Source organism: Aspergillus thermomutatus (genome assembly GCF_002237265.1).
Source record: "Aspergillus thermomutatus strain HMR AF 39 chromosome Unknown NODE_29_2, whole genome shotgun sequence".
NCBI classification, from domain to species: Eukaryota; Fungi; Ascomycota; class Eurotiomycetes; order Eurotiales; family Aspergillaceae; genus Aspergillus; species Aspergillus thermomutatus.
Window position 1 is genome coordinate 1 of NW_020798078.1, and position 18,607 is coordinate 18,607.

The window sequence follows — 18,607 nt, forward strand, 5'->3', positions numbered from 1 at the left end:
CCCTCACTCCATAGGGAGGATTGACTCCATCTGGATACGTAGGTCCGCACGGAGCTTCTGGTCCAAACGGAGCCCTCACTCCATAGGGAGGATTGACTCCATCTGGATACGTAGGTCCGCACGGAGCTTCTGGTCCAAACGGAGCCCTCACTCCATAGGGAGGATTGACTCCATCTGGATACGTAGGTCCGCACGGAGCTTCTGGTCCAAACGGGGCCCTCACTCCATAGGGAGGATTGACTCCATCTGGATACGTAGGTCCGCACGGAGCTTCTGGTCCAAACGGGGCCCTCACTCCATAGGGAGGATTGACTCCATCTGGATACGCAGGTCCGCAAGGAGCTTCTGTTCATACAAGTGCAAGACGCTTACAAGACATCGTCATCAATATTTTCGTGCAGTTGTGCCACTGAGTCACCGGGAACACTCCATAGCCCACATCCACTAAAACGTGCATTCTTCGTCATGGTCTCGCACATAACAGCCCACTATGCTCTGTTCTTTAGTTGGACCGTTAGAGCTCACAAATACTGTACCTGTACTTCTCAAACACAGTTCACACGTCCAATAGAATAATTCTTCTTGTTTGATTACATTCTTGTGTAGAGAACGCTATCGGAGGCATAATTCACAGTTGCAGAGATCTCTTAAGTTAAGCCACATATCCCGAGGTCCAGCCTTGTAGACTTCCCTGGTTCTAGGTGAGTAGAGAAGGGTTTGTACTTTGGCCAAGACCATTTGCTTTTCCTCAGGCCCACCAAATAAATTTCGCGAAATCCACCGCTCCAGCTATTTTCATGGAAGCAGCCATAAATTTAGACTATGGGCTCCCTATATCTCCTCATCCTACTATTTCCTTCCACAGCCGTTACATATGCTGTTTCATTCATCTCAAATCATCCCGCTCCTTTAGTTCTGACGATGGATCAACGTCAGAAACGGTTTACCAGGTTGCCCCACGGACTTCAGAAAGCCTCTGATCCACTAGATGATAAAGGCACCTTACAAGACATATTAGAGGAAAAACTGTCCTCCCTGCACGTCAGCGACGCACGATTGGCGCAGCTTCAGGGTTCCGGAAAAGAAAAGGCCAACAAGATCACTAAACCCTATCGTCAGACTCAAAATCAGTCTGCGCCAGAGCTTATCAAAAACAGTGATTTCCTGAAGAGGGAACACCCCTCAGGGAAATATCTCATGACATGGGAGGTTAACCAGGCTGGTATAGGCCGTTTAGGCCTGGAGAATTGCGCTGGTTATAAATCAAGGGTGGTGGTCAAAAAAATTATGGCTGAAAGGCAACACAAATCCAAAAATCTGAGAGCCACCGATGATCAGTATTTGGTCAATTTACAAGAAGCATTTTTCGATCAGGGCTACTACTTCCTTGTCTATCTATTCCAAGGATTTGCAATTGATCTGGCGGTCACATGCGCCACACCTCATGTCCAATTCAGTGAAGCAGACATTGCAACTGTTTGTAGAAGCATTCTGAAAGGGCTGGACTATATCCACGAGGTTCTTCAAATGAGTCACGGAAACATGGATCTCAAGCACATTTTGCTCTCCGAAAACGGTTGCATTAAGATTGGTGCGTCTGCCGCCTTTCTCCTTTCCCACTTGTTGCTCACGCTACAGGTAGCCAACATTGGAAGAAGTCTGCTGGAACACCAAAGTCTTAAAGGCAGAAGAGACGACATCAAGAGTGTCGGCCTGTTTGTGGTCCATCTGAAGGAGCCGGCGACAATCCTGGAAGACAAAAGAACACATCTCTACAATCCACAGAATGTCTCAAACCAGGCAAAGGGATTCATTGAGGAGGCACATACTGCTTCCTGCAAACTTCTACTACAGGTAGATTTCCCTTCTATTAAAAAATCTTGCGGAAATCACTAAATCCAAATTTCCTAGCATGATTTCCTCCTTCAAGCCAACCCCGATAATGAGACATGGAGCCTCATACCTCATTATTACGACGCTGTACGTTATGCACCATGCACTCCACGGGTGATAGAAGGAAGTCGAAAATTCTAGGTCAACCGAGGAGTAAAAGAGGAAAGAAGTAAATAGAAAGGGTGGGGAATAGGGTATTGGACGGGGTCGCTTGTCCGTAAAATGATCAGGTAATCTTTAACAACGGCGTTCTGTAAAGGAATGAATATACTTGACAATATTCGAAGGGTGAGACCAGGTGAAACTAGATAAATTTAGTCACCGAGACTGGAAAGAGTGACGAGGGATATTTAAGCCAGCCAACTCCCCCTTTCTGTCTTTTTACCACTCATCAGATGCTGCGATCACGAGTAATGCAGCCCAATACAGTTGCCCCGGAGGGAGAAAGCCCGGCTGATAGTCTCACAAACTACCTATGTGGCTTTGCCAAGATAAAACTCCGACACCTATCTGGAGAATATCGGAAGAAGAACATGCTAAGGTTCAAGAGAGCTTTGATGGGAGGCCAATGCTCTCTGCTCGATCCAGAGCACTATATCACCGCCCTGATCGACATGAATACGCTCAATAAGGGTTTGGAAAAATCGGGCATAAATGCTTCCACATTGCTTGATGCAATCGATCCACCACATCTTTCTCTGGAGGATGCCGTCGTCCTCGCGTGTTTACGAGGACGAGATCTCCTGGAGGCAGCTAGGCGCGTACTACCGCCGGGCCGAAGGTGGGTGGTTGTAAAACTATATGTTGACAGTATGTCCTCTCATGCTAGCTTGAGTCCGAGTCCTAATTGCTACTCTGAAGGTCTTCCTGTCAATTTACGAACCGAAATCGCTGAAAGTTTCTCCTATGTTGACGGAGTATCTAATGTGGAGATTTTCGGATCCCTTCTACGTGACTTTTCTGGTATGGAGTCAACTTTCTGGCGCAGCAGACTGCCGTCCGATTCGGATTTCCAGTATGTCCAAAGAGTCGCTCGGACCCCGGAGTTACGGGAATCGTTCATGGCTCTGATTCCATTTCCGGGGCTTTGGAGAACGTTTACTTTTCGCAAGCTAGAGCATGTTGTGTCCCCTCGGTGTGATGAGGTTAGACGCCGCCATGTTCCCAGCCTGTTTATTCATTACTTTGACTGGAATCCCGCTGAGTTAAATGCAGGTAATGGTTCACTACCTGCGGGAGATCATTCGTATTTGGTCACTCCTATTGCCCGATAGAGCGGGTCAGGCCGATACGCTATCAGTAGAACTCATTGAGGGGAAGATGCCGAAATACTCCACCCAGGACCGCTCAGATATTATGCGTCTAATGAACGACGGCACGCTCTTCCCGGATATTTCTGATGTGGATGAGCGGGATAGGGTACTGCAGGTCCTGCTTGAAATTCCTGGCAGGGTCCTGTCCCTGACGCTCTTCTTCGACGATGTGAAATGCTTCTCCGGGCCCTCCAAGGCTATGAGGGACCTATTTTCTGTAGGTCCTAAAACATCAATTTATAGCACGGCTCTACACTGTTGGGACGGAGGTACCCAGGCTTACAACATCCAATTAACCGACAGCGAGTACCAGACTGTCCCTATCAACGGTATAGTGCCAGCAGATGAAGCAGAAAGAGCCATAGCATCGGTTAGCTTGCTACAATTATGGCTGACAGCCTTTCGACACTTCATCAATCCTCGGACGGGGAGAACAAGAAAAGTAAAGAACGTTCAGCCTTTGTTTGAATTACGAGGAGAGCCTGAGCTTGCCAAGTCGGCCAGCAGATTGGGTTTTACAATTCCAAGGAAAGTTTCTACTGCAGTCGACTCGATTTTGCCGGCTTTTCATTATACCTTCGAAACGCTCACAGGTGCTTCTCACAATGATCTTGCACGGAAAACCTTGTATATGTCAAAACGGTTTCGACAAATCTTCGGTGACGGGCCCAGATCCCATCAGTCAGATCAGAAAATCCCTGAGCTCTCTGTGAAAACGGATAGCCGACGGTCAAGTTTCCGAGCCGGACGACCACTCAAAGATGAGTACATAAGTGACCGGTCGTTCTTCTTTCTTCGACATATGTTTGCTGATGAGGGAGAGATTTTCCTTTATCCGAGCTCATTTGCTGTCATAAGAGACATCTTCTGCAGTTTTTTCGGCCGACAACATCTTGGATCTCTCTTGAATCATGACGCCTCCGGAGCTTCCAACCAACTCTCATTTGCTGAAGAAGTTCCGGAAGGAGCCATTACGTCTGGGGCCTTGCTACCAGAAGAACCGCAAGCGTTGACAGATAATACAGATGTCCATACCGACTCCGTTGAAAACCGTGATTCATTAGCGACAAGTCCAATAGACCTTGAACTGCACCCAGAGCCAGGGCCCTCTACTCAGATTATGGACGGTGTACAGCAGTCCATACCTTTAGCTGCAGGTTTTGAAGACGAGCATAGCAAAGCCCCAGTATCTCGGAAAGTCCCAATATCACTCCATCGAAGCGCCATTGATGAGATACTACCATTGTGGTATCAGTCAGATGTCACGAATGTCGTAGTCTTCTACCTGTTCAACTCAAGGGAGTACTACAAGTTTTTTGCCGACTCAGAAATGGAAATGCGACTCGTCCTAAACGACCTTGCCCGTGCCCATTATTTCCTCATCATCGATCAAGAAAAGGTCGTCTCTCCAAACATGGCAGATTTAGTCTCTGAAGTTCAACGGACGCGATTGCTCTTCGTTGGAGCAAAATCAAAACCAGGAGAGCTGGAGACCAAGGCAGGCGGCATTAGCAAGGCTGCTTTGGAGGATTACATATCCAAATATGACGTTCATACAGGGAAACGACGGTTCGAATTCGCTCCTGGTGACACTGACGATGGAGAGCAACCACACTCAACAAAAAGAAGAATCTGATACCGTGTAGTCGAACATCATCGATGTATAGGGTTTCAGTCAGAGTTCAGGCAGTCTCGTCAGGACGAGCTGTCATTTCAAACAAATTCATAGATTCTAAGCAGTGCCAATTCCACGTTTTCGTCACTAAATTAGACGTGACTACAGGTATATTTATTAGTTTAATGTGAGGCATTCCTCATCAGGCAATCCCTCTGGGACCTGTGATATCGACAAAGAAAGATCTTTGCCAACACCACAGCGCAATGGCTTTGCCGTGTTCCGCTCATTCTTACAAAAGGGGCTCTGCTGGAACGTTTGAGGGTATTATCAAGTGATTTCAGCGCTGGGAATTCCGTTTTGCTGATTAAGTTCTGAAGCCGGATAGACAATTTAATATAGATAGAAGATCTCTCCATTAACTCCGGACGTGTTCTCGACACCGTCTCTGATGCCCTCAAATTTTAGAAAGGATCGAAAAGGATCTACGCATCTCCTTAAGGCTCCCTAGGGGAGGGAAAAGGAAAAAGAAGTTGAAGTTCCAACTAGCCCTGACATCAAATGAACTTTGAGAATTACAGGAAAACCAACTCATGTAATCACAAACGACTGTGTTTATTGGCCTGGAGTAAGAGTAGTCTCATAGCAGATCACAGCCACTGGATCTACATACAAAGTCTATCAGAACATTCTAATCTTTCTCAAGATCCAACGCCGCTTAGCGCCTTTCTCTTTCGCGCCGTTCTTCCTCAGGTAGACTTCAGTCGCTTTTGCTTGGTCTGTAGGTGGACTCGCATGAATTGACCACGACAAAGGGGTGGAATACGTATCATCCGTGGAATTGATCTTCGCTCCGTATTCCAAAAGAATCTTCACACAATCTAAGGCACCATATTCTGCAGCCCAGGAGAGGGGTGTACGCTTGTTCTGGTCGCGATCGTCTTTCGCAGCACCAGTTCTTAGGAGACAACGAAGAAGCTCAGGGCAATCTCCCATGGCCGCGTAGTGGATGAGAGATCTCTTGCAGGGGCCTCGGTGATTTAAAGCGCCCTTTGACTCGAATGAGGAATGCGCATCGTTTACAAAAGCCTTGATATGATCGCTTAGCCTAATCTCCCTGATATTTTTCATGCGCCGGAATTCGCCATCGATAACGGTTTTGGAGTCGGGGGGGATACTCATTGCGATAGTTCCCATACTGAATCTTTGCAATGTGTAGCTGCAGATATATATAACCGCAGGAATATGCTCAAAATTATGGAAACGGGAAAGGATTTAAACGTAGCGGATACTCCCAGCGAGTACAGCATGTAGACAGTTTCATGAGATTCTCTTCATTAGCGTTGAAATGAATTTGCTGTGTTGGGCATGGAAGGCAATTTAATGTCCTATCTTACTACGTATACACATTGTTCTAAAATTTTTGACGAGTAAGTGGAAATACACATGCCTGTGATACTAGATAAATGTATGAAAACACCCTGCGAATCACGTTCGCGGATCTTTGGCAGGGAATAAAATCGGAGGGTCGAAGCCGCAGCGGGTCGATGGGTACCTGGGCCGTCTTAGACCCAAGGTGCCACGCCAGTTTTTGCTCCCCACACGACTCAAAAGCGGCGCGGCACGTCCAGCATTAGATAAAAACAGGCGCGATGTACGGGGTCTAATCGTGCTGTCAAGAACAACATTCAATTTCTTGTCAAAGTGAAGTCAGAAATAATTCCATGAAACTCAGTGATATTTCGAAAAATGGTAGTGACTCCTAAGTTGGGATCTCCAATCGAATTGCCAGTTCGAGGAGTCCCGCGGCATATGACACTACCCCAAACTCTAGACATTCAGTCGGATTTCGTGAAGTCTGGGTCCCCTTACGACCAGCTGAACCGCTTCTTCGTCGGCCTGTCACCGACCTGGGGACCCGTCAGCGCTATCGAGTTTTCTGAAGGCGCCAACTTGGCCTATGTCTACCAAGAACGGATCGAAGAAAGGGACCTACAGGCCGAGGACTTCAAAGAAACATCTCATCCGAATCTGGTTAACTTGAAAGAGGTATTCATTGCAAAACAGAGCGTCTTTTTCCTTTACGATACCTGGGGTATCTCCCTGGAGGAAATTCAACAATCATCATCAAAATTTTGCTTGGGCGAGGTGGAGATTGCAACTATCTCAAAAGGGGTATATAAACACTCAGACGGTCCTTTCAGAGAGGAACTACGCTGACATCCCTAGATCCTGCAAGCTTTGAAGTACGTGCATGAAGTGCTTGGGATCTGCCATGGGAATGTCACACCTTCCACAGTCTTAATCAACCAAGAGGGAATAGTCAAACTGGGTCAGTGCCATCCGAAAGGTATACATTGAAAATGACCTGGCTATTGACAGGCTTGATAGCCGACGTCGGAAGCAGCCTGATTAGGGAACCAAAGAGACAGCAGAAGAGCAAGGACCTTCAGGCTGTTTGCTCGATAGCTTGCTCGCTCTTGAGACTGGACGAGACATCTGCAATTCGTGGGACAATGGGACTGCTCGCAGAGGACTTCACCGGGTCCTCTGGGAGAGCAACCGCAGCGGACCTTCTAAAGGTGAGTGGAACTTCAAACGGATCAATGGCAGCCAACTTATCAAGATTAGCATCCTTTCCTAAGCATTAGCCTGGGACCGTGGTGTCTGCGTCCAGTAAGTGTCCTCTGCGGGATCGCTCGATAACGAGTCCTAGAAAGGATGATACTGGCCCACGGCAGGATGAAGGCATAGGAATATTTGAGGGAGAGCATGCATTGTTTCTGAGTCACAGATTCTTTGGAGTCTGTTTAATACACCCTTGACCATGCGGCATGCAACAGTTCTACGTCAAAAGTGTCCGTACCCCCCACCAAAATTGAAAATATATATTTCTCTCGAGAAAATTAATTCTTCCACCATACCATATACATACTCATAAAATTATATGCAAAGGTATGATTCTATAGAAAAATAACTGTAGATTTCAAAAAGCATAGTATTTCCACCTAATATTTGGTATACGGATACCAACCATTAGCCTCAATGACAGCCTTCACACGCCGCGGCATGGATGAAATCAATGCATCAAAATACTCCTGGCCTAACGCCTCCCACGCTCTCTCGATAAGATCGCTAAAGTGATCTTTTATATCTTCAATGGTGCCTTGATAGTTTTCTATATCTGGATCTAGCCGGTAGATCATCTCCTTGAGCTTAGCCCAGGCGTGCTCAATCGGTTTGAGATCAGTTGAGTATGGCGGCCAGTCAATGGTAGAGATACCATTATCCTTGAAGCATTTCTTAACTATCCAAGCTGTATGGATAGGGGCGTTATCTTGCATAAAAGACATCTCTGGAGAATAGATAGCGAAGATATTCTCCTCCAAAATCTTGAGATAGGAGGCCGCGGAGTACTCATTTCGATGAGAATTCTCATCTCTAGTCATTCGATTGATATCTGAATGACCACCACCCCAAATGGCACCCCAAATCATGATAGAGATACCTTGGACTTCTTGTATGTGATGATATGCTCCTTTTTCCACTTCTCTCCAAGCTGATTCAATCGCCAGACCCATTTATGTTGCCTCCCGCGGCCAAGTTCAATAGAACATTCGTCGCTCCAGATAATCCTATGAAACTCCTCCGCACCCCAATTCTCCCGCGCTTTAGCCCATTCTAGACGTATTTTGGCTGCTTCTTCAGTCAATCGAGGTCGTTTCTTTGCTCGCCAGTGTCCATAGCCTGATTTCTGGATGCATCGGAGGATGGTGCTGTTTGACGCGTTCACTCCTGTCTTTTCGCGGATATCTTTGTAAGATATAAATGGATTGGGATGAATCGCGCGTAGAATTGATTGCTCATCTCTGCTAGATAGCCTAGTAGGTCGGCCAGAGCGAGCAAGGGTTGCACCTTGCTCACGAAGGGGGTTCTTCTGGAGGGTATACTGGACTGTGGATCGCGGAATTTCAAGGGTTTGACTGATATGACGATATCCATGCCCCCCAACGTTCAAACCTTTAATAATTCCGCGGCAATATGGACTTAGCTCATCTCCACGCCCTTTATTAGGGTCAATTTCTTTTAGAGGCGTGCGTTGCATGGTTCCATGGTAGAAAAAGATGCTGGGTTGAAAAACGCGTGTGTATGAGACGCGTTGTGGTACGGAAACTTGTGGGCCCGAGTGTATGTGTACTCTGAGAAGCACGATCGACTGAGTCAATAGAGTGTATAGATCTCTCGAAGGAGAGGAAATCAGGTAATTCCCGGTAGAAGCAATCTCTAGATTATGATATCGTACCCATAGCAGAATATTACAGGTCACCTTGGGTGAAACACGCACAATAAAGAAGGCTGCACGCCTATTTCGGAGTCATGACCGTCCTCCCTATCCACCAACATATAAGAAGATCAGATACTGCACACAGGTTCTACCACTATTGCTCATTACAGGCCAGTATGGGTCAAACACAGCCATTTGACGATCTTGAAACAAACCTGCCCGAGGCTGAAAGTGCTTCAGTCATTGAGACTCGTTATGTGCGCATGCTTCTCGAGCTTGACTATATTCCATGGTTCTACAACACCTCAGCTAGCGCTGCGCACTGGGCACTGCTTGCTGGATATCTGGTTATTCCAGGAACATTTACTTCTCTTCAGAAGTCCGACTTTCTCACGCAAGGTCTGGAAACAAACCGCACCGGAAAAGCCATCCTCAGTACAATCCAGAATCCGCCCCTCCTTGCTATTGCTTGCTTTTTGATGGTTTTGGGCTCAGTAATGATTTCTTGGCTCACCTGGGAGCGGAGGGAGAATTACATATGGCTCGTAAACCAGTTGTTTATGTCAGTCTTAGTATCTCTTGTTAATTCAGATGCTGATCGTTTGATAGACCAGTCCTCCTGAATGCGATAGCTGGGCTACTCACCAGTTTCGTCAATGTGTATACAGCGCAAAATGGTGAATGGTCAATAATGGCTGTTGTGACGGTTGTCGTCACCGGGATGTCTACGGCAGTCTCCTTGAGCTTGACAATAATATACAAGTTTGGAAAGCTAGAGAGGGTGAAGAGAGAACATGAGATGGAAATAAAGGCTGGCTTCCATATGGTTTCGCACAAGGCCAGCAATTCATCTACTGGGAAAGTGGGACCTGGCGATCTAGAGAGAATCAGTGGCTAGTTTCTCATCTCGACTTGTCAAGGAATCATCAGCAGGACTGTACAGCACATCAACGTGCTAGGATTGCTGTGTGGTCATTGAAGGATAGACTGGACCTGCCATTTACGAGCAGCTGCTTCGGGGCGAGTTTTACTACTAAAGCAAAGCCTGTATTGATTAGTTCATGGTTGATTAAGTAACAGGCCAAAGAACTCAATATAGCAACTAACGAGTATCAAGCAGGTGTCTTCCAAACCTTTCAATCCCTCCGCTCCATGAGAAGCTTCAGGACCCCAGAGCACACAACGACCACTTTGGCTTGATTTACCAGAAGGATAACATAATAGGTGGGCTCAATCGTGGCTTGTGAAACTAGGATATTACATCTAGCCAATTCCAACAAATATTAATTTGCTGTCAGGTCCTCTGGAGAAAAGCAATCATTCCACGTTCGGGACTAATAGTGCTCAGATAACGGCCCACGCCGGAACTTGCGCGGGGTCACTCAGCATCAGGACACGACCTCGTGGCAAAGAGTATGGTATTAAACCTTTAAAAAGACGATTCGATCTCCTAGATCGTAGACCCAGACCATAAAGTTAATTTTTTCTTCGCGCTGCGGAATGGGGGCAACCTGGGAAAGGTAAGTCTTATGCCTCTTCATCAAATTAACGGATGCTAAGGGACCCATATCCAGTATTGTGCATACGGACATGGTGACCATTTATATAGATGACGGTGATTTACCATTTTTTGTTCATTCAGGAGCGCTTCGGGCTTTTCCACTGGCTATCAGGCAGTCTATCAAGGCGTCTAAAAATAAAGAGAAGAATACCTTTGTGCTTCTGGGTTGGATGGACGAGCTCACTTTTGAGCTCTGCTGTGAGTTTGTATACACAGGCAATTTTTTTGTGCCTGAACCATTCTTGGCAACGGTCACTGGCTATGCGAAGACGTCAACATCAGGAACAGTCATGTGGCCATATTCAGACATTTTCATGGCACACAATTACCCTCCTAGTTCGGTACAACAATTTCCGCCATTCTCACGGGGAGACATCGAACTCGGCGTTTCCTGCGATGATACTCTACCCAACATACACCAGGATGAAGTTTGCAACGACGTACTCCTGAGTCATGCTCGCCTCTACCGATTAGCTCTAAAATCAGGCTGGGCATCCTTATGTGCAGCGGCCCTCCAACGTTTAACAATCGCATTGGCATGCTTTACTCGTTCTGAAGAGCGCATCTACAGCATTGTGGAGCTGCTACATTTTGTGTTTGACGGAGGTACTGAAAATGTAGACAGCTTGCATCACTTGCTTCGAGCATATGTAGCGTGGAATGTGTCTACCCTACAGCCAGACTCTGGCTTCCAACGATTTCTGGAAGGATGGACAGGTTGACTGTCCCAATGCAAAATCCGATGGCAGAGTAAATACGAATTTAGCAAAGAGTATGGCAATTATCCCTATCAGGCATCTAGTAGTCTCTCATTCAAGTGATATCATAGTGGTAGAGTCGTCTTCTCGTTCTTCTGTATACGCTTGCCAGCATTCCACGAAACTGTGTAATTTATGTAAGGCCTTTCCTTTTCCCAAGATCGGAATCCAGACGCTTCTAAACAAAACATAGTAAATTCGTCTCTAAAGAAACGGCATATGACACGTAGCGTTAGTAAAACGTAGGACATCGGCTTGCATTCTCAGCTTCGTCTCCCCGCGTTACCACCATCCTCCATATAGTATAGACCGGATTTCCCATCCTAGGTTCAGAATGCATTTTAGTATTTATCCCTTTTCTTTGGCGATTTCTTCTGTCGCTGTAGCAGTAGCTAACTGGACACCCCTGGGATCCAGCTCGGATCTCACTTGCGTTTGCCTCGTCGTAACATTATGCGTGGTCTCTTGGTACGGAAGCTTAACAGACATCTTTCTGATGAGTCCATTACTTGGGATGGGAAAGCTGTGTCAACCCCAATCTGTATAGGCAAGTCTTCCTAGCATTTCTTCATCCTTCATATTCGCTCCATTTGTGTCCCATGCCCATTAATTAAAGAACTTCAGATGACGCCAGTGATAGTAAAACTAAGATCTGTAGCAGGACAGCTTGACCCTTGCTATTGTCCCTTTAGCCGTAATGAGAAAGCTGTTGTGATCATGGAGGGAGATTTCAGTCATCAACGCCTGTGCATCAATCAGAGGGATAGAATGCTGCCCTTGCCTTACTATATTGGCTTCATCATCCGTCAGCCATTCAATACAGTAAGCTAGGCTTTTTAATCCAGTAGGAACCTCGACCTGGACTTCTAGACAGCCCGCAACGTAGAACGGGGACACTCTATTTGAACAGACAGTGCCATACGCAGGGAGACCTTGAGACAAATTGCGCGTGTCACAATCCTTGGTGCTCAGAGTTTCAGATCTTGCCCTTTCGGACCCAGTAAACGCGGGAAGTGTCAGTTGGGAATCTCTCCAGGAAACAGCAATATTATGTGCTGTAAGTACAGATGCTTTCAATTCGATTGTCTGCTGATGTGATGTCATGGATGCTTCAGCCCTTGTCAGTGGGGGCAGGCGAATCCCTTCTTCTGATCCAAGTGACGCTGGCTGCACTTCAGCCCTATCTATTTGGCATTGTGAGGTGGTCAACTGTGTGCTCACGGATACTGGTAAAGTAAGTAACGTGCTTTCATTAGGACATGGGTAGGTAGTCTGTTGCTGTCTTGAGAAGAGCGTAGAAAGGCTCTGCCTTATGTAGGCCTCAAGCGCCTCATTGAAATTCTCTTTCGCTTTGTTCAGAGGTGGGAAAAGGGGCAGCCGCCAGCCCGGGTATAATCTTCCGTGAGATCCAGGTGTATAGATCTTGCCGTACGTCAGGATGAAGAGATTACATAGCAAACAGGCCTTTTTGCTGGAGCATATCACTCGTGGCGGCAATCTTTGCGTCTGCAGCTCGCAATAAGCGATCAGCTGGACCTCAGCGTGGATCTTGCCTTCTTCTAAGATCCTCTGCCACTGCACCAGAAATCGGCCTGTGGCTTCTTGCTCGGTCGTTTTAAGAATAGTGAATATCCGCCGAAGACTTTCCGGCTTGCCGTAAGCGCGATCGATGCGTGATAACGTGGAGGTAAGGTTGCAAGAGAACGCACGGGCTGGAAGGGTAGGAAAGGCTGTGTGAGGAAGGTCAACGAGGACTATCCTCATTCGCCGAGCTATGGCCAACTTTCTCGACGTACGATAGAGCAGCCTAGCTGCTTCCCGGTATCTCGACACCTTGCCGATTATGTTCATTATAGTGGATTTTGCTGATGGATCCAGCATTCGGTTAGAAATTAGGCCCAGCAGAGCGATGAGGTGTTCGACTTGTCCCAACCGGTTGATTCCCTCCACCAAGTCCATTAACTGAGTCACAGTTTGGTGTCGAAACCATGAATCAGTCAAACGCACCATATCTCTCGACATTGTTACAAAGAGGTTCGCGACTGATGACAAATTCGTTTCTGTAAGCCTCCTGGAATCAATCCCTCTGACAAGTTCTATCGCTTCCTGCAAAATGGCTTTGAATGACTTCTTCTTGGGCTTTCGTTTGGTAGGTATTAATCGAAGTCGCTGAAGTATGCGGGTGGAACACATTGATACAATAGCAGCGAAGACGTTCTTTTCAATATTTGAGGGTTTCTCCCCATCTTTTTCTGGGTTAGCTAGGTAGTTATGCACCGTTTCGGGGCACGAACTCTCTGATACTCTTCTGAGAATTGCAAATATTTTCTCGAATCCCCCTTTCAGGTCATTGAGGATGACGCTGCCATCAGCTTTCTTGGTTTTGTTGATAGCAAGGATGATATTCAGAGATCCGGAACTCGTATCTTGTTCGACACAAACAGCGGGTATGTGATTCGGATCATCTTCGGTTTGTGCGAGAAACGCAAACGTAGCAGCCAGACCTTTCTCTCTCTCAAAAGACAGCGGATAACTAGTCAGGCAGCTCTGCGGGTACACAGGCAGTGGATTTCTTGATGGAGGAGTAGGGACTGCTTGGACAGGAGTTGAATTAGGCACAGAATGAAGCAAGGAGAGAAGGGCGATATTCTCCGCCCAGATAAGGGCAGACACTCTAGAGGGCTCAGTCATTGAGTCACGCGTATAACTTGTGATTGGATAGTCCTTGATTGTCCAAGTGAATTCATACTTTCCCCGGTCAGGCGAGCAGGAGATGCCCCTTGATTGTGCTGTGCTAATGGTAGGTCACAAGTGACCAGAGCATCAACTTCGGGCGGTATTCAATAGAATATAGAATAGCCTTATCTTTCTCAGGCAGACAGTCGTTTACATTCAGTTTGCTCCTCCCATTCCACGACCGTCGGTGCTGCGGCAATTCGTGGAATCTGCAGGGATAGGTACAGGAACTTCTCATATTAAACGCAAGTTCGCTAATCACTTCTAAGCGCCGACACATGCATCTCAAGTCACGCATCATCCAGATACTATTATTGGCTTATTCTGCGGCCGTAATTTTTCACAAGAAAAGCTCGTTATCGTTGACTTTTCAGCAGACACGCTGTATCCAGATCACCTTCTCGGTTGAGACCTTTTCCGCATGTTCAACTGTCAAGGATCAACCGATACAACTCCTTGGTTTACTTGACTTGGGCGGTCTATTGTGATTGTTAGACCAACCAATCACGCAAGGTAAGAAAGGCGCGAAAATGGACTCTGTAATGCCACGTCAACATTTTTGAGCCTAGACAGGGGTCGGTAGCATGCTACAGGATTATTCCCACTTCCAACGCATACATGGCCAGCTCGATGTCCTACTCGATGGCGCGCGATGAGCCAGTGTCCCTTGAGCCATAAGGTCTGGTCCTGATTACAGCAACGCAAAGTCAGCAATGATAACTTTTCTGCCCTCCATTTTTCGAGGACGAAAATTGATATGGATGGACTTACGCACAATCGATCATTCTTATGCCTTCGAGGACGCCTTTATATGTTATTGCTTGGGTGACTTCAAGGATGCTCTGATTTTGTCTAAGGCGCGAACTATGTAGTCGCCAAATCAGAGCGTTCCCGGAAAAACTGACGTGATTTAAAGTATCTAAGCAAAGTCAAACAGAGTCCATTGCGAGCTATAGAGACAATGTTGAATTATCACAGGTAAAGACAAGCCAACAAGAGCCAAACGCAGAGCTGATATTGGGTCATCTGCAGATAATAGGAGCCAGAGAAAATGAAATGTGAGGGTGAAGTTGGATCACCACAGATAATGAGAAGTAGAGAAGTAAACCAGAGCAAGACACGGGGATGATGTTGAATCACCATGGATAACGAGCTCTTCGAGTCAGACGGGCAGCAATCAGATACCAGCTTGCCTGGCGATATCTAAAGCTCGATGAAGCCTATCCATTCGAGCCTGTAGCTCAGTTCTGGCGGAAGATGTTGCAAAGTTCTCGCTTGCAATATCAGCTAGCTCACCATCAGAAAGTTCGCCAATCAACTCCGGAGATAGGAGTTTGACAGGCCCTCGTGGACCAAGAAGATGGCGTTCTGTGACTTGAACAATCACATTATCTGTGAATCGTTTCAAAGCAACCTTGTAGAAGGCTTTGAGAGTATCGTGACTATCGTAGATCGCTTGATCGTCATTACTCAGATGAATGCCACCCATCAGCTGTTTGATATTAACCAATTGCTGATGGTTATCTTGGATTCCTAATGACCCCAGTCTGGCGCGCATTCGCTCTTCCCTAATAGAGGCAATATTTTCTGCAAAATAATTATTCACAGTCTGCAATATGCCCTCTCTTTCATCCCGGAGAAGCTGGCTTAGGTATTCCTCGGCCGTTCGAAAAGCTGATGTTTCAAGTCGTTGGAGACGAGCCCTGAGGTTCCGCCTCAAATCTTCGTCGGGTACGATCAACCCAAAGACTCCGTCGTTAAAGGCGGCTATGGCCGCGCGAACTCAGTTGTAGTACTCCAAAGCAAGTTGGTTCCAAGGATCTGAGTGCCTGGGTCACGTCATCTTGGTATGACAGAGCAATACGCAGTAACACTCTGCGTTGGTCTATTGATGTTTGGCGGGAAGGCCCAAGCATTTCGAGCTGATTTTGCGTTTCTTGAGTGAGGTCCTCGATCTCCTTGACCAATGAAGGGAACTCGAGTTGAATGTGGCGGTAAAGTAGCCCCGCAAGAAAGCGCTTGACATTTTCTATGCCAACATGATCTCTAGGAAGATCAGTCCAGGGCGCTGTGGAGGCAAAGAACTCTCTCTCGCGAATATGGCGTTCTTCAATAGTGACACCGTCGCGAATCTCCCTTGTCGAGCGATTCTTAACCACGTACCATCCATGGTTGAGCCGTTCAACCTCGTTTCTAGCAATTCTGAGCACCTGGCGCGTTTTGTCAGTTGACAACTTCCTCCAACTAAAGATGAAAGACGTACCCCATCCTCATCACCTGGTTCTAGAGCGTCGCACTTGGTAATGATCCCGACAGTTCGAGCATCTTGGGGATCTGCAGCACGTGCCATCGAAAAACTTCTCAAGTCAGAACTGTCAGGATTCCATCCCGTTTAGGTTTAGCGTCCCGACTTAGTCAGCCTATATAACGTAACCGGTAAGCGAGTCGGCCACGTAAGCGAGTCGGCCACCTCCCAACCGATTCAGACCATCTTCTTAAAGAAAAGGCATTTTAATACAACAAAACATGCATTTCTATATAAAAACTAATTATGACCACGATTAGGACACTGCAATCTTTTATGCCCGATAATATGACAGTCACTGCAGCGTGGGGGCGCTCGTACGCGGCGCTGCAATGTGTCTGGTGCGTTCGGTTCCTGTAGTGTAGGTCCAGTCTGTATAGCCTCTTCGACCTGATTCCTGCTCTGTACAAGTGTATGGCCTTCTTCAATTGAAAGGCCCTCTGCAGAAGCAATCTGCGCTTTGGACCGTTTTCTCTTTTGAAGCTCTTTCTCATGTGCAGCCCGTAGATCCTGGTTTTCCTTTGCAAGAATAGCAGCCCCATTAAGGGCTATTTCAAACCCTTTTACAAGCTGATTCAATGCCCTGTTTGTTGGACTGGGAGGACTCTGTGTATGATGTCGCAATAGCTTCTTTATTATAGATGCCTGCTTATTCAACTGCTTGAGATTGTATGGTGTTTTTGGTACGGAAGTTGTTGATCGACTTGGGGGTGGTGTAGGGGTCTTTAGCTGTATATGCAGCTGTGATAGCACACGTTCTGGGTGTAAAGGGACCAATCCAGCTGCTGCAAAGCCATTTTGAATATTCTCTAGCCTGAAGACTTCTGTACGCGCGTTGGGATAGGCCTCAAGAAAGTCAAATTTGTCAATATGATTGAAACCAAGCCGCATCTTGTTTTCAACCAGGCGGCCGTACGCACGCTTTAAGGGCGCAAAACACCCAACATCAAGAGGCTGCAAGAGATGTGATGAGTGCGCTGGCATGCAGATTAGTATAATATCATGCTCCATGCATATCTGGTTAAATTGTGGTGTTAGATGGCTTCCATGGCCATCAAGAACCAACAGCCGATATTTGCCAGTTGTACGGCTATTAGTTGCTGGAATAAAGAGCTTTTGAAGCTAACGCAGTCCAATTTCATCAGTTATCCAGCCATTTGCACTGACTTCGATCCTCCAGTCGTGTGGTAAGGCATTATCTTCATACCATCCCTCAATATGGACCTTTCCTTTGAAGATAATGCATGGTGGAAGTGCCCATCCTGTACAGTTGACACACTCAATAGATGTGACCCATTCACGATTGCCTGGCTGTACAAGAAATGGCCGGCCAACCATCTCTGCTCTTGTTACTACTTTTGCAGTAGCCACAAGGCCCATAGCAAAGCCAGTCTCATCAAAGTTATAGATATCCTCATCAGCAATCCCATACTGCATCCTAGTAACCTGTACACGGTTGAACCACTCAGTAATTACCTTAGGATCCTCACACTTCGCGCGCTGATGATTATACCAGCGAGAGAATCGAGTTTTGAGTTCATCCCGGCGTTTAATAAAGTTGTACACCCATTTCTCTCCAACAGCTTGAATAGGAGTTGTGCCACGCTTTGCAAGCAAGATATTAGCCATTTCTCGTACGTGAGATGGCCGGGGAGCTGCACCACGCTGATCCATAGAGAGAATCCATCGTACAAGCGACTCCTCTTCACTTTGAGTCAGCTTATGAGAGTTGGCGCGTGCTTCATTGCGAAAGGTCTTCCCACGTAGCCGGTCTTGAAGTGTTGAGCGGGGTATATTATATACACGCGCAGCCTCACGAATATTGCTAATTTCTTGTTTCTTAAGAGCAGAAATTGCAAGTAGGATCCGTCCTTCCTTTTCAATTGTATCTCTTGAATTTGTACGCGCTTTTGGTGGCATGGTGGTGGTTTGAATTGCTGCAGTCTCCTGACGCGTTCGGGAATTCGAGAGGTGGCCGACTCGCTTACGTGGCCGACTCGCTTACCGGTTACGTTATAGTTGGCCCCTGAGCCATCCTAATTGGACACTTGGCGCTTCCCGATTCTCTCAGGTTATGGCCCTATGTTGACGATTCCACTGATTGCTATCATGCAACTTAGTTGTCTTGTTTGGCACTAGGA

The 18,607-nt window shown here is 46.8% G+C and overlaps 4 protein-coding genes across 4 annotated transcripts; 2 read left to right on the top strand and 2 right to left on the bottom strand.

Annotated features, from left to right (window-relative positions):
• Window positions 1-921: 921 nt before the first annotated feature.
• On the top strand, window positions 922-4,842 carry CDV56_100304 (uncharacterized protein; the record flags this gene model as incomplete). Its single annotated transcript, XM_026753923.1, has 5 exons — window positions 922-1,854; window positions 1,912-1,980; window positions 2,313-2,703; window positions 2,755-3,038; window positions 3,109-4,842. The coding sequence occupies 5 exons, from the start codon at window positions 922-924 to the stop codon at window positions 4,840-4,842; spliced, it is 3,411 nt and encodes a 1,136-aa protein (XP_026617063.1).
• Window positions 4,843-5,502: 660 nt separating this feature from the next.
• On the bottom strand, window positions 5,503-6,018 carry CDV56_101043 (ankyrin repeat domain-containing protein; the record flags this gene model as incomplete). The annotated part of the gene is made up of 1 exon (XM_026754662.1): window positions 5,503-6,018. One exon carries the CDS (start codon window positions 6,016-6,018, stop codon window positions 5,503-5,505), a length of 516 nt encoding a protein of 171 aa, XP_026617064.1.
• A 552-nt stretch (window positions 6,019-6,570) lies between these two features.
• On the top strand, window positions 6,571-10,004 carry CDV56_101202 (uncharacterized protein; the record flags this gene model as incomplete). Its single annotated transcript, XM_026754821.1, has 5 exons — window positions 6,571-6,996; window positions 7,051-7,153; window positions 7,213-7,403; window positions 9,277-9,668; window positions 9,716-10,004. The coding sequence occupies 5 exons, from the start codon at window positions 6,571-6,573 to the stop codon at window positions 10,002-10,004; spliced, it is 1,401 nt and encodes a 466-aa protein (XP_026617065.1).
• A 5,334-nt stretch (window positions 10,005-15,338) lies between these two features.
• CDV56_102430 (uncharacterized protein) lies at window positions 15,339-16,511 on the bottom strand (the record flags this gene model as incomplete). Its single annotated transcript, XM_026756049.1, has 3 exons — window positions 15,339-15,928; window positions 16,026-16,371; window positions 16,425-16,511. The coding sequence occupies 3 exons, from the start codon at window positions 16,509-16,511 to the stop codon at window positions 15,339-15,341; spliced, it is 1,023 nt and encodes a 340-aa protein (XP_026617066.1).
• Window positions 16,512-18,607: the final 2,096 nt, after the last annotated feature.